Below are 16,753 nucleotides of genomic sequence, written 5' to 3'. Positions count from 1 at the left end.
ATCAAGCATCACAAAAACAGCAAAGAAAGCAAATTGTTCTCTAGGCTTTATCATCAGGAATCTAAAACATTGCCCATCAGCATGCAGACGAACTGCCTATCTGTGTCTGGTTAGATCCATCCTTGAGTATGCAGCAACAATCTGGGACCCATTCATACAGGAGGAAATTGCGAAACTCGAACGGGTCCAGAGGAGAGCTGCAAGATTTATTGCCGGCGACTTTCGCTCACGTGAAGAGGGTTGTGTCAGCAAAATGCTTAGGGACGCAAGCCTCTCACCGCTCAAAGAATGCCGACGCATGCTACGTCTATAAAGTGGTCGAGGGGAAAATACCATCATTGCCCCCTCAGGAATTTATTATACCAATTGGAAATAAACGCAGGATTAAGACTGGAGATTTCAGTGACTTTGACCATCAAAGAAGTTGTCATTTAACAATACCTAATGCTTTAAAATCCAAACAACTAAAACATCACTCTTTCGAAACTCGTTCTTTAACAAAACAACTTTAGACTGGAACCACCTACAAGATACATCAACGCATTGCACCACTGTTGAGAGCTTCAAAGAAACTCTCACACTTCAGAGCTACTAGAGCTGCACTCCTTTCCGGTGCACTATATGTCCAGCAGGACGCTGCGCTGTACACCCACAGATACAGATACAGATGGCTCCTCAATTTTTGCCCGTGAAAAACAATGTGCGCTGGAGTAATCATTAATATGCTAGAGCTTACCAAATTAACTTAAATTAATAATAGATCACTCAATTCGTACTTAAGAAATATGATAACGTATTACAAATTAACCTAAAGGTATATGTAGTAATAAACTGGTTAATTAATTAGATATAAAGTGGAATAGTAATTAAACAAAGAATACTCCAACTTTGAGGCAAACACATAGACTTGCGTACCAAGTCTCTCAAATACAGACATTTGGCTCATCATTCTAACATAATACATGTATAAAATCTACGGCAGTTACATCTATGGTTTGGTATTTATTGTAGTGTGAAATTTCTCAATTTAACAGGTATTTTATTATGAGAAATTTACAGCACGTTCATAGTTTTGTTTCTGGAAAACTATGGTTTATTTGCAATGTTTACCATAGCAACGCAAGCAAGTTTAGTCACAGTTTGACTTTTAAGTTGTGATCAGAATGATCAGCCAAATCGGACCCTTTCGAAATCAACTTAAGATAAAAATGGTTCCAATAATGATGTCTTCCGTCTTAAATGCTCCAGCCACAGTAGTGGATCGTTCAAAGGACTTTCTTTGAGTTTGAGTTTGAGCAGGTTTTGTCATGATCTGATGACAAAATAGTTACTGGCCTATTAATTAGTTCCTTTATAAACTGTCGCTGACTGGACGATGTCCGCTGACAGTTCCTATATAGCTGCAATATGAAAATACCCCACATCCCCACCTCTGGTCTAAGGCTATTTTGGAATCCTGTTCGACTATTTTTCACCGTGGTTCCTCTTTGTTTGCCAAAGAAGCATTTCTTGCCACGGCTGACACCTATTTATAATAATTCAACACTATTTTCAAGTAGAATTTTTTCGATTAAAACATACACAAAATACGTTTGAACTGATCACCCATTACGAGACGCAAACATGCGCAGACCGCATGTATTTAATTGCTAATTTCTACTTGATTGAAAAAAAGTTTTTATAAACTTGTGTCAGATATGTTGAGAAATGATTCCTTTTGCGAAAAGTAAAGAATCAAGGTGCAAAATAGAAGGTAATGGTTTTAATGTCGCTTCTAAAGAGTTAACTTCTGTTGACAATGGGGTACCATTAGAACTGCAAGTTCCAGGCGAAACTGATTTGAATGTGGTAAGCATTTATCAAAAGCTATAAAACAAATATATCCTACAAACAATTAGTTGTAGGTAGACACAGCCATCTACCTACAATATGGAAATCTATTGTTTTGACCAGCTCTGGTTAAATAAGATATATAACTTAAGCCCCTTATTTCAGAAAAGGTACAAATTATGCAACAATAATTTTATCAATCCACCCTAGATTTTATTTTAAAGATGATTTAATTGAAGTCCGTGGCTTTGAAATCATGTTACTTTATACCAAATGAATATTTTTTAAACTTTGATAGTTTAATGGTTGTTGATATAACTGATAATGGAATTGGATAACCGTCATTTAAATAGAGAGTAGCACATCAATGACATCATTCCATTTGTAAAAAAAAATACGCTGGGCTGTGTAATCCTGATAGGATTGTTCTATTTGTTTCAGGAATCTTCATCTTGCTGGTCCCGATTTTTACAAACAAGATGCATGTGTCACATACAAATTTAAAGGTCTTAGATACAGAATTTAGATTTATGCATAGCTGTGTTTTGATCTTTTGACTTATACTGGTATGTCTCAATCAGCCAGAACTATTTACATATATACTGATATTTTTGTTTAATTTTTAGATGACACAAGAAGAGGTAGATAAGATGACATCAACGTTAGTACCAGGCTCAGTGTTAGATGGTGTTACCTTCCATCGAATCTGGAGATCCCTTCTTAATGCATGGTGTTCAAGTGAAAAATGCAATATTTCCGTAACAACACCACGAATTGATATACCTAGTCCTGTGGAAATTTGCCACATTTTCATCAGATACGAAATTGTTAAAATTTGCGCGATTTGTATTACCATGCAATTTGATGGAACAAAGCTTGGTGTTGTTAAGCATAATGTTTTAAAGGAGTTTTCTCCCAGCGATCAAATTTTCATTGAATATAAAGTATTCACCCAGTTTCTTTATCCTTTAAACACATTCCACGTAACGTTTGGTTTCCTCTCTAAATGAAGATGGCATTGTAGATGTTTTAGCAACAAGTGGCAATTTCACCAAATCGGGTTTCAGTAAGGAATCTAGTAATTTGGTTGTATATAATTCAGTGCGTGAAGATGAATTTAAATCAAAGTATCTGAATCCTACGGTGGCTGATAAGGGACATGAAAAATAATATAATATTTTGTTATTTTTAATATTCACCCAAGTCAATTTTAATATAATTTGTTTTTTGTAATTTTCACCTAAGTCAATTTTAATATAATTTGTTTTTTATAATTTCCACACAAGTCAATTTTAATATAATTTGTTTTTTATAATTTTCACCCAAGTCAATTTTAATATAATTTGTTTTTTATAATTTTCACCCAAGTCAATTTTAATATAATTTGATTTTTATCATTTTCACCCAAGAATTTCCACCCAGCGCGTGACGTCATCTCAATTAGCCTCGTTTCCAAAACACTAATGACCTAGTTTGTGTCGAGTGGACGTTAACCCCCCCCCCCCCTCTCTCTCTCTTTCTCAAAGTTTGCGTAGGAGGGGCGACCCTTTTGTCCGGCAGTTTCGATCAGATTTTCAGAAAATTCGAACCCAATCATCATTAGGGCGTAACGGTGATATATTCAAACGTTTTTTTTTTAAATCGATACAAATTGTGACCTCTAGAGGGACCACAAGCTAAAAACGAGATTTTTCGTACAATCAAGGGTCGTAATTCAGAAAGTTAAGATCCGATAAGCGCGAATATCGAAAGAAACCAGATAATAATTGTGACCTCTGGAGTGTCCACACGCTAAAAAAGTGACTTTTCGTACAATCAGGGGCCTTAATTCATGAAGTTTCAATCCGATACATGCCAATATCGACAGGAACCTAGATCTTTTGGGGATAAACCTATATTTCAAGTCTCGTCAAAATCAGATAAGAATTGTGACCTGCATAGTGTCCACAAATAAATTATGGATGGACGTCCGGATGGACAGGGGTGACGACAATATACGTCCATATGAAAATGTGGGCGTATAAAATTATCTATTTGATATAAGGTAAAACATAATACATTGCAATCTGCTAATTACAGTATGAGAACCATATAAGATAAAACATAATACACTCTGTGATAATACATTACAATGGAAACGAGGCTAATTGAGATGACGTCACACGCTGGGTGGAAATTCTTGGGTGAAAATTATAAAAATCAAATTATATTAAAATTGACTTGGGTGAAAATTATAAAAAACAAATTATATTAAAATTGACTTGGGTGAAAATTATAAAAAACAAATTATATTAAAATTGACTTGAGTGGAAATTAAAATTGACTCTGGTGAAAATTAAAATTGACTTGGGTAAAAATTATAAAAACAAATTATATTATTTTTCATGTCCCTTATCAGCCACCGTAGAATCCAATAATGGATTAATAATCAGATTGACATTATAATAACAGAGCTTTAATTATTGTATACATTCTAATCAAAATACAGTAATTTCCGTTGTATTTAATTCAATGCCGGGAGATGAATTTAAATCAAAATATCTGAATCAAATAATGGACTATTAATCAGATGCAATATACAATTATTATTGTTATATACCTAATAGTGAGGGGGGGGTGGCGAATGGTTAGCACGTACGCGTGCTGTATCACACGGTCTGTCATTGAGTCAACTGGCGGGGTTTCGATTCCCCGGTTGTACGTGACAAGGAGTAGGGTCGCCTGTCCAACCTCGTGGGTTTTCTCCGGGTCCTCCTTCCACTGTTAAAGACCTCTACGCGCAGCGAATTGTTTAAATAAAAAAAATGAACCATGTTCCCGAAATGACCTAGTTTCTCTCTCTCCCTCTCTCGACTTTCCGGCGTGATGCAGAACAGAGGGCCTGACAAGGACAGCTGCCTAGTCGTTCGGATGGTACGAAAAACCGAGGTCCCGTGTACACATTGGCATGCACGTAAAAGATCCCTTGGCAGTTGGAATTCGATATAAGAGTAGGCCGTAGCGCCGCTGCCCGGGCAAAATTTCCCTCATAGCACACTGTATGGCGTATGCCCGTCTTCAATTAGCCCAGGTTAGGTGCAGAAGAGTAGGACGTTAAACCCCATTTCATTTCATTTCTCTCTCCCGACCTCTCGACCTAATAACAAAAGGGGCTTTACTTATTGTATACATATTAATCAAAATACAGTAACTTGGTTGTATTTAATTATAGCAGGAATTTAAATCAAAATATCTGTATCCATCAATTGATCCTTAATTTGATGCAATATACAATTAATATTTTTATACATATATTGTCATCGAATATGGCATGTATGAGACCGAACTTCATGGATTATGGCCCCTAATTGTACGAAAATTCATTTTTTTTAGCTTGTGAACACTCTACAGGTCACAATTTTTTTTTGATTTTAATGAAACTTGAAATGTATGTTTATAACCCAAAGATCTTGGTTCCTTTCGATATTCGTGCATAACGGATTGTAACTTCCTGGATTATGGCCCCTGATTGTATGAAAATCACGCTTTTAGGTCACAATTTTTATCCAATATAAAAAAATGTTTTAATATTTCATCCACCACAAAATGTTTTCAAATCCGCTCAATATCGCAGGCATCTGATGGCATAGCTGATTATGGTCTTGTTAAGTTGAGTAATCTCTAATTATTAATTTAGATAAGATTAAATTCCTAAAGAAAGACCTGCAATAGGCAGATTTAGCTCTTGCATAATGCATGTTTAAGTTTATCTTTTATTATATTTAAAAATAATAATTCAGAAATCATTTGAAACCAAGCCATTATATATACAGTTTAATTTGTGCTTGGATTTAATAAATTTATATACTAATCAGATTCTAATAACAGTAAAAACGTAGGGGTGTACATATATTTAATTGAGACAGTGAATGTCATCTCCCTGCTTGTCCTTTGTTCTAAGTGAAACTGGTGAATGTTTAAGATTTAAACTTTCAGCAAAATAAGATAATATACTAAATTAAAATTAGTTTTGTTACGAAACTGGAATTGTAACCACATTTTACCCTTGTTTCCGATATGTAATTTAAATAAAGAATCAGACATCTGAAATTATTAATAACGAAATATATTCGTATTCCCAGCTCGAAGTCCTGCACTGTCATTTTACTTCTCACGATATAGGTGGGAATTTCCACATTGTTTATGACATTACACATAGTCACACCAAGATATAGCTACCCAAAGAAAGCATTAATTACCACTGGTCCATATGTTATGTAATTAACCCAATACTTAGCTTCGTTTATACACAATAGTACTAATAGCCGTAATAATCCGCCAAAGAAATGGTGATGTTTACATTCTCGGCCATGTTAGAATATTAGCGCGTGCTGACGTCATAACGGTTGGTTAGTTGTGCTACCAAAAATAGATGATTTGAATAGCAGACGAGAGTCTTCTGGTTGTCCCCAGTGAGGTTGCAGGGTGCTAAAGGGAAATCCTATATTAAATGGGCTGTAGTGGTTTGTAGCCTTATCCATTTATTAATTACTGTATTGCTAATAATTGTTCCCCATTTACGTTGATAGAGGGCTCAGTGGCAGTTTTTAGGCTATCCCATATTTTTCGTGAGTTTTAATGACTTGCGATTGCCGATGTTTATATCTAGGCCTAACTATATAAATAGGCCTGAATTTAGCGAGTTTTCCCGTGACCACGCGAATTTAATTGGAAGTGAAAAGCTTCACTGCACCGGAGGTCTCCATGATTTTTGTAGAAGAATTACTAGGCCTAATAATAGAGTATTATTATAATAATAATAATTAATAACTGAGCTTTTCTGACTAAATCATAGATAGCAAGGCTTTAATTACTATTGTTGAATAGGCCTGAATTAAACTAGGCTAATTAGGATTAGTTTTACCTGATATAATGTGGACTATTATTTTTATGCCTAGTATTAGTACTTAGTATAAATTAGTAAGTCTACAGATTAATTAAATTGATTCAATTTATTGCAAGGCCTTATTTATTGGCTAATAAGCTATTAAGCAATATAGGCTAAACTAATTTTGGAATTAGTTTTTACCTGTGACCCGTGAGAACCATAATTGTTGTCTAAAAGGGACACACTAGAAACTCGATAAGCTCACCCGTCACCCGAATCTTATTCTTCACCCGAAGATCACCCGTCATCCAAGTCTCATCCAAGACTTATTCTTCACCCGAAGATCACCCATCATCCAAGTCTCACCCAAGACTTATTCTTCACCCGAAGATCACCCGTCACCCAAGACTTATTCTTCACCCAAAGATCACCCAAAGATCACCCGTCACCCAAGTCTAACCCAAGACTCAACCGTCACCCAATATTCACTCTTCACCTGAAGATCACCCATCACCCAAGGCTCACCCGAAGATTACCAGTCGCCTGAGGTTCACCCTTAGTGACTTGTTGAATGTTATAGAGCCCACTATTAACCTGTGGTGTAACCCATAATATAACCTGCTACACTGGACCAGTGACCATTTTTATAAGTAATATAATAACCATGCAGTGATTACATAACCTTATCCATTGTAAAGAACCATAATAAGTGTTCTTGTATTAATTAGAGACCTTGATTGCTAAAAGGAAGAATGGAAATCACGCCTTTGTATTACAAGAGTGAAGAGTCTGGAACAAAGGGGAATAAATCCCGCTCGTTACATTTATTTATTAAAGTAAATGACTTTTATTAATTGTATAAATATAAATATGAGCTATAAATGAACATTATTGTAAAGACTATTTAATATATCTATTCATTGTAATTTGTATTATGTAAGTATTTATTATAAATATTTGTTGAATAAAGTTTATGTAATTTATTAATGAATTTGTTATTCTTTTGATTTACGTGCTTAGACTGAGACGAGCCCGAATAGCGTTGAAAAGGGAAACGCAACAGTTTCAGCTTAATTCTGGTATATAAATATTACAAAATTTTACATATCCTAGCATTTGGTTTCCTTAGATTATTCTTAAGAGCTACTCTAGTAGCAGCTTCAAACACTTCTTTAACCCCTCCTCTTGTTTTGGATGAGCATTCAAGATATTCATGTGCCTGGATCTTCTCTTTCATTTCGAGACCTTTTTCATATGTAACTTGTTCAGCGACTGAATTAGATTTAGTTCTTAAGTCTTTTTTGGTTCCAACAAGGATTATTGGTACTCTAGGTATGTAATGGCTTACTTCAGGTTTCCATTTTTCAGAAACATTATAAAAACTAGCTTCGTTGTCGAGACTAAAGCACATCAGCACAACATCACTGTTATAGTAAGATAATGGTCGCAGACGATCATATTCTTCTTGTCCTGCTGTATCCCATAATGACATTTCAACCTGTAATAATGGATTTATTAATTTAAATTCTTTATTTATCCAGAACAGAACTAATCGTTGCTCATCTATGTATAAAAGAAATTTGATAACCATGGAGTGACCTCTGTTGTCAAATTAATGAAATGGGGTTTGAACTCTTTAACTCTAGATAACATTTGTAATTTTCATTACTATGCTTGGTAAGCAAAGCAAGGGAGGACAAATTGGCTGGGTATTTTGTCCACTCTTGTACAAATTTTAGCTGTACTTCATTTTTCTGCCCCACCCACTGCCGAAGGCGCTTTCCATATCAGCCCCACCTCATTAAACTAGACTTTTATTTTGTTGCAGTTTTGTTTTGGACTATAGTATGTTAGCTAAAGATTTGACTACTTCTGTAACAGTGCTCTGTGCTCCGTTCTAGATCAGGTCTGTCAATGAGTCAAATGACATGGTTTCGAAACCAAGCTTATACATGACAAGGAGTAGGGTTGTCTGCCTGTCCTTGTGAGTTTTCTCACACCAAAACTCTTCAGTGAGGTTTTGTTCTAATTTGGCTTATTTTGGCTGTTGGAATAGGTCATCTAAAAGTTGTTGGTTTCAAATAGCTTAGGATCCAATATTTGTATATGCTTAATTGAACTATAATCCCTGATTGTGGCTTTAAATAAGTTAAGCTAATTTTGCTTATAGACAACACTGTTGTCACAACAGTCTTCTGACTTAAAAACTAACTTATATATAACCGGCTTAATGCCATCTGATTTGACTTCAGTTATGTGGCCTTAAGTCTATTACTTGGGGAGCTGGAATTGGCTTACTACATTTATATTCCCCAGAAAACTGATAACTGGCAGTGTGTATTATGTAATTTGAAAGGTGATAGATATATACTCACATGTTGGTTATCCACAAAGATATCAAGTACATAATTTTCAAGGACTGGTATACGTTCCTCTGGGAATTCATTTTTAACGAAGACTATTAATAGACATGTTTTACCACATCCTACATCACCTACTATTACTAGTTTTTTCTGTACTGGTGGTCGAGCATTATTGCTAGTCATTTTGAGCAATTCTCCGTCACAGTCTGAAAAGAGTATATAAAATATAAGGTCTATCACCAACTACGTATAGAAACTTAAAATGTGTATTTCTGCAAAAGCTACACCAGAGATTCAGATAGTTGTACAGGACTAGGATTCTTGAATAATAAGTGTAGAAGGAGCACACTAAATGCAAACAAAACAGATAAGACAAACCTGTGGACGAACTAGACAGACTTTACAAGAACAATTAATATCAGATGAAGTGAATAGATTTGGGTGTAAGCCATAAAGCATCCACTGCTCTGTGCCTTCCTGTGTTGACAATGTAAAGTCTTCTACACAGAATTAACTTTGTTTGAATTATTAAAATACATCTTGGATGGCCCCCTTTTTAACAAGCCAAATTGTATTTTATTACCCAAATGAATTATAATATATATGTACCCAGTTTTAACATGTACTCTCAATAAACTACACAGATTTGGACATAATTTTCACTATTTTCTACCGGTATATATATAGTACATGATGAAATGATTTAAATGGCGTTTCAAATGTATAAATAACGAATGGCCTGTGCATAAATCAGTAGGTCATTTTTGTGATACAAATTCTACTGCCCCATTTACAGTTCAATACATATAAGTATGCCATTGATCGCTTTCTTTTCACGGTTGGTTAAGAAATGAAAATTTAGGTCTGTTTAAGGTTACATTGAACAAGTAATCCTTATATTTATTCACTTAGGAAGCGCTAATCCATAGGAAGTGTGAGATATGGGTGGAGTGCTTCCCCACAGGAATCAAAACCTTAAAATTAAAAGCAACTAAGTGGAAAAATATTCATTAAAAATCGACCAGTTAGAAGACTTGGGGAGAGGAGTAAAGAATTACAGCTGATTCCGCTCTATGAACTGAAAATAACTGGATCAGATGTTGTAGAAAACATGGCTGTCTTTTGCTCTTAACTGCCATAAGTAATATAAAGGAGAAATAACTTATAATTTGATATGATCTGATAAACTTATTTGGACTTGAACAAATTGACTTTTGCACTATAACTATACACATACAAAACAAAATCAGATTTTCAAATCAATGAGTTATGGGAGTCGATGTGGGATCCCTTGCTGCGCGATTTATTTTATAAGGATACACTATATATAGGTATAACAAATTTAACGATATATATAATTTCAAACCAAACATATATAAAAATTGTCAATCAATTGAAAGAACTTCCTTGACTAACACTGAGTATTAAAATTACAAACCCTGAAAATAGTTTTCCGAATATCACATGAAACTTTTTAAAACCAAATTATCCACATCTAATATAGCTTAATACAGCTTATCATGTACTTTCCTTGTGTCGTGATCTGCTTGTTAGTGTCATCTTTGACAACAATAGAAATCACTTGGAGTACTTTAAACTGACCAGGAAGTTGGCACTCATCAAACCCACCAGGAAGTTGGCACTCATCAAACCGGGGGACTATTGTAAACATTTATACACACTATAAGCAATATGTCGTCTGCTAGAAATACCATGCATTTATTTTGATTGGGGGCATTTGTTAAAAGGGAAATGAAATGAAATGAAACGGAGTTTAACGTCCTACTGTTCTGCTCCTAACCTGGGCTAATGAAGACGGACATACGCCATACAGTGTGCTATGAGGGAAATTTTGCCCGGACAGCGGCACTACGGCCTACTCTTATATCGAATTCCAACTGCCAAGGGATCTTTTACGTGCACGCCAATGTGTACACAGGACCTCGGTTTTTCATCCCATCCGAACGACTAGACAGCTTTATTTGTCAGCCCCTCCGTCCTGCATCACTGACAAGGGAAACCACGCCGAAAAATCTGGATGAACTTTCTCGGCCAATGCAGGGATCGAACACCCGACCTCCAGGCTAGCGAGCTAGCGTCTTACCCACATAGCCACGTGATCCCCCTTGTTAAAAGGGAGTATTTTAATGTGTTTATTGTTTATACACAATGCATACATTTACAGAAACATTTTTGTAAGTCATGTGTTGCTGAGCAGTTTTAATGAATCATTATTGCATATTATATGCGAAATTCATTAAGTCAAATAATGTCAGTGGTTTCGAATCCCTGATTGTACGTGACAAGGATTAGGGTCGCCTGTCCAACCTCTTTGGTTTTTCCCGGCCCTCCAGTTTCCTCCCGCTGCTAAAGACCCCTACGCGCAAGCGAATTATTGAAATAAAATTAAACCATATGTTAGTCCCGAAATGTCGAGTGGACGTTAAACCCCATTTTTTTCTCTCTCTCTCTATCTTAACCTCAAAACCATTAAACAACTTAAAATACAGACACTCGCACGTGCTCTGCAATGAAATACGTCACGCGCATCCAAAATTGCAACTAGTACGCTTGGCACATTGCCCGTACTATTATTTGAAACTAGAAGAATACCCGGCTTCGCTCGGGGGTCATAACCCCGAAACCGGAAGTGGTAGACTAACGCCACCTGGTCTATGTTACTCCCCGGTTCGAGCTACCCCTCTACCCCAAATGTCAGACTCGGGGCAGACCTAGTGTAGCCGCCAACCCCGAACAGACAGACAAACGACTGTCACAAACATTAGTATAGATAGATAATGGTACGCCAACATCAAAGGATGACGTCACATCTGTATTTTAATAGTTATTAGTTGATTTCTAACGCTGAGTCCTGAACAGATGCACAATTTAGGTTAGGCCTATACATATACTGGCTAGGATTTACTACAAGGGATACTCTGCCAAGATATGCATCCAATAATTATACCCACTCGGAAAAACTCCCCCAATCATATATAGATATAAAAGAAACTTACAATAGCCTCAAATCATCCATCAATTATACATACAATACAAAACTTAAAGACATATACTGGTCCCTAATTGACTTATTACAGACACAACCAAAAATAAATAAACAATTACCTCATGTTGACTTTTCAAAAGTCTGGACAAACTTCTATAAATGCTCCTCCTTATCTGAAAAAGAAAAGGATTTCATGTATACAATCATCAATAATGCATATAACATAATGACTTATGTCATAGAGGCGTCCTGCCATATTAAAATACGTGTTAGTGATTGTAACATAAACCTGTCGCTATCAATACCCGGCTGGAGATCTTGGTAGTATTCCTTATGTCATTGCGTAACTATAACTTGTTGTTGGCATGTCTTATCTAACTTTCTTTGTCTGATAAACTATATTGAATGTTAAACCTTCATATGATGCTTGATACATTAGACAGGTGTCTAATGAGCTCCTTTGTCTCGAATACGTTTATAAACTCAGAACAGAAACGAATCTTCAGGCGGGTCCAGGAGGCCATGCTAGGCGGGTGCCTAGATCAAGGTACCTAATGGATACGAGAGAGGTCCAGGCAGGGCTAGGAGTTAGGTCCGGCCAGGACTGAGCTAAGGCCATGGGCGCCTTGGCACGAGACGGTACGAGACGACAGCTTCTGGAGTTAGCACACTCATGCTAAGCCAAGCTAATTAAGTCATGACTCCTTCCATATAGTTAGTTCTACGGTCGTTTACATCACGATGTTTGTACCTAATATTGTAAGAAGCAGAATAAAACTATTATTAGATGTATATACCAGTGTTGTCATCAAAGAACCCGATTTAAGAACCAATACTGTCACATATTAATTGGCGCCGTAGACCAGAGCAACGTGCAAAGTCGTATACCACTAGAAGATCACAGGCCACAGATATTAGTCTACACGGGTAAGTCTTTTTCTAATCCTACCATGGCCGGTTAATAATGACATTGTGCTATAATGTATTATAATTTAACTGGGAAATCAGCAGTTTATCATCACGCTTTATTAAATATCATGGTGTAGTTACTAGATTTAATATATTGCCGTTCAAGCTAGTAGTGGAACAGTCCTTAACTATTTGTAGGAAAATGACTAAAACAAAATTGTATATATATTATTTGTTTTAAAATGCGTCATGTTGTTTTTAAAAGATTATGAATTATCATTGGTTGTTTTGAACACATATTTTGGCTTTTAAATTTAGTAGTAGCTAAGTATTATCAGGCTAATAACTGCGAAGTGAAATGTTTTATGATTGTTTAATTATCTGGAATAGAGTTAAGCGTATCCTAATTGAGAGATATAGCTCTTTAATCACACGGTATTAACGGTTTTATCTCTTATAATTTTTTTTGTTGTTATTTTGTCTATATATATTTATGCCCCGAGGTTTACGGGAGACCCGATATTTACGGTAGAGAGTTTTATTTGTAATACCCCAAAGTTTTATTGGGAAATGCCCCGATATGTAACGGGAGAAGTTTATGTTAAGTGGTTTAACCCCAGGAGGGTTGTGCTCGGATTTAAGAGCGAACGTATCGTCTTATTTTGTGTTGTGTTTAAAAATTATAGAGATAAACCGTTAGTTCTTTCAAAAATATCTTATTTAAGATTGGTTAAATGTGTTCAGATCATTCATTATTCTTGAGATAAAACAATATGACTCCCTAATTTCAATTGTATCCATGTAAATAATACTGTAAACATCGTTAGATCGATATCTAAAGTCAAATCTGTTCCACTTGCTAATTTGATTAACTATTAATTAAGTTCACTCCATGATATATATGATAAGCAGATGATAAAACTTCGGCACGGGTGGCAGTTAATACTCTTCATATGCACATGTCATAACACGCCGTTTTGCCAGACGGTATGGAAAATGAAAAGACTACCGGTCAATAAGAAGAGCTGAACTAAACGGAGCAGGGAATATTCTGACCCCTCAACATTACTGGAACGAGGAAGGGCATCATATGTACCCCACCCCTACAGTTGGCTACGACAGTGCAGTAGCGGTCTAAGAAGATAATTACAGTAGTTTGTGTTCGCGATTCCACCAAATAATCGGTCTAAGAAGATAATTACAGTAGTTTGTGTTCGCGATTCCACCATTTATGTGAATAATAAGAGTAGTCTGTGTTTGTGATTCCAGGATCTCGTTTGGTTTTTTTTTCATTGACTCGCGTGTGTGACCGATTGTGTGTATATAACTTTTAAGTTCGTGTGTTTTTCATTGACCTTTTCATTTTGTTTAAAGACATTTTTGGATATTATGACATTTTACATGTATATATAACTTTTAAATTCGTGTGTGTTTCATTTACCTTTTCTTTTTGTTTATAGACATTTTTGTATACGACATTTTACGAGTGTTGTTTGTTTTTATATATTTTTTCATTATTATTATTGTTGTTTATATCTTAATAAGAGTAGTAATTATCGACTCCATAGGTATCTAATTTTGTAATAGTCTTTAAAAGTTATTTCATATAATTCATAACTTTATTCAAACAAAGAGAGGTATATAACATAATGACTTATGTCATAGAGGCGTCCTGCCATATTAAAATACGTGTTAGTGATTGTAACATAAACCTGTCGCTATCAATACCCGGCTGGAGATCTTGGTAGTATTCCTTATGTCATTGCGTAACTATAACTTGTTGTTGGCATGTCTTATCTAACTTTCTTTGTCTGATAAACTATATTGAATGTTAAACCTTCATATGATGCTTGATACATTAGACAGGTGTCTAATGAGCTCCTTTGTCTCGAATACGTTTATAAACTCAGAACAGAAACGAATCTTCAGGCGGGTCCAGGAGGCCATGCTAGGCGGGTGCCTAGATCAAGGTACCTAATGGATACGAGAGAGGTCCAGGCAGGGCATGAGAGCAGGCGGAGGCTAGGCGACGTCTGGTAGTTAACACCAGGCCAGGCAGGTTTGGAGTTAAGACCGGACAACGGCCAACTAATGTAATTTAGTCCTGGGTGTCTTTAACATTACGATGTTTGTACATAATATGTTAAAAGCAGAATAAAAGTATGAATAGAAGCTGAAACTAGTCTTGTCATCCGAACCTGATAAAAGAACCAATACTGTCACATGCAGTACTAACAAAAGATATTATGCTATACAGAAATATATATACTATCAACTATAAATGCCACTATTGTAACCGAGCAACTGAATCTTACCATCATTTATTTCTGAATTGCCCCAAATTAAAATTCTATAAATGTTTCATTACTACACATATAAACAACATTCATCTCACCAAAGAATTCAAAATCAACAACAATACAATCCATCTACACAATATAAAATCTAAATACATTCATGATATATACCTATACCTGTCGATCATATGGTCTAACCGAACACACCCTCTATCCACCAATATTTCACAAGAGCTTACATGTATATACCAATTCTATACAAAAAGAAAACAAAAATAAAGATTACTCTCTTAAGCTCGAGTCTTCACTACCTTATGACCCTCCTTTAAGCCTAGGATTGTGTCGTCATGTCTGAATTTATACTCTGAAACTTCTCCCATGAAATATTGACTTTGCTACTATAATAAGTAGCTACAACCATAGACATCTTCTTATATTTCTTTCGTATATGAGCACTCATTGCAATTTTTAGTAAGAATGTAGGCCTACAAGCGAAAATAACCAAACACCTGTAGGCCTACAAGCGAAAATAACCAAACACCTGTAGGCCTACCCCATATAAATTCTGGAAAATTTTGGCTTAATTGATAAACCAATATTATACAAAAGGAAATAAAATCGAAATCACCAAGCTTCAGCCTACTCTGCCTTACCGAATTCTCCTGTATAAGGCAAGTTATCGTCCTGTATGAAGCTTCCATATTAATTACTCTACTATATGACTAAACAGACCGTGCTATTTACTTTAAGTTGTCACAATTTGACATCTTAGTCATCTTTCGTTTTCGTTAAATGGCACTATCTCACTCTGTCATATAAATAAAATACCTATACACCCACTGAAATATGTCCAACAGTAAAATAGAAATCCATTAAAAACATTTAAACACTAACTCAAGTTTTACCCGTTTGTTTTACCGCTATTTATTCACTGTAATCAACACTCACCTCTAACATTAACATGGCCATCATAACATCCCACAATTCCCTATGCACGTTCTTTTTGTGCTGGGAAACATCACACTCTCTTTCAACCAGACGCTTTTCCACTACAGACTTCAAATATATTTTTAGCTGTATATAAGAAAGTAGCTATAATATAGGAACTTTAATTGTATTCTGTATTATATTACCGTTTGTATAATATCATCTCATATTGACTTTGTATATAACAATTGTAAATAAATAAATAATTCTACTGTATTAAATTATAAATTATCTATTGCATTGTTAATATAATTATGCATAACTGAATGTAATTATATGAATTTTATAAATAAACTATATTAAAAAAAAAAAAAAAAAAAAAAAAAAGCAATGTTTCCCTGAGAGTCCTCTCAACTTTAGTACATATATATTAGTTAACCGTATACTATGTAACCATAGACAATGGTAACTATAGCCAATTAAAACCACAGTGTTACTATGTAAATATGTATAAATATACTATACTGTCCATCTTTATACAATGACATTATTT

General features: G+C 35.2%; 1 protein-coding gene across 4 annotated transcripts; it reads right to left on the bottom strand.

The window, feature by feature from the left end:
* Nucleotides 1–7,509: 7,509 nt before the first annotated feature.
* Nucleotides 7,510–16,373, bottom strand: LOC126823972 (ras-like GTP-binding protein Rho1). Of its 4 annotated transcripts, XM_050553049.2 has the most exons (6): nucleotides 16,222–16,372; nucleotides 15,445–15,527; nucleotides 12,187–12,240; nucleotides 10,499–10,719; nucleotides 9,073–9,266; nucleotides 7,512–8,195 (listed from the first exon to the last, which is right to left on the bottom strand). In XM_050553049.2, exons 5-6 carry the CDS (start codon nucleotides 9,241–9,243, stop codon nucleotides 7,788–7,790), a joined length of 579 nt encoding a protein of 192 aa, XP_050409006.1. In that variant the 5' UTR covers nucleotides 9,244–9,266; nucleotides 10,499–10,719; nucleotides 12,187–12,240; nucleotides 15,445–15,527; nucleotides 16,222–16,372; the 3' UTR covers nucleotides 7,512–7,787. The 4 variants fall into 4 exon arrangements, with proteins under 4 accessions (XP_050409008.1, XP_050409010.1, XP_050409007.1 ...); XM_050553050.2 differs by lacking the exon at nucleotides 10,499–10,719 and having other exon boundaries at nucleotides 7,511–8,195; nucleotides 16,222–16,373; XM_050553051.2 differs by lacking the exons at nucleotides 10,499–10,719; nucleotides 16,222–16,372 and having other exon boundaries at nucleotides 7,510–8,195; nucleotides 15,451–15,524.
* Nucleotides 16,374–16,753: the final 380 nt, after the last annotated feature.

The sequence above is a fragment of the Patella vulgata genome, chromosome 6, assembly GCF_932274485.2.
Source record: "Patella vulgata chromosome 6, xgPatVulg1.2, whole genome shotgun sequence".
Taxonomy (NCBI): domain Eukaryota; kingdom Metazoa; phylum Mollusca; class Gastropoda; family Patellidae; genus Patella; species Patella vulgata.
The sequence above is the reverse complement of the archived record's forward strand: the minus strand, read 5'-3'. Positions and strand labels throughout refer to the sequence as shown.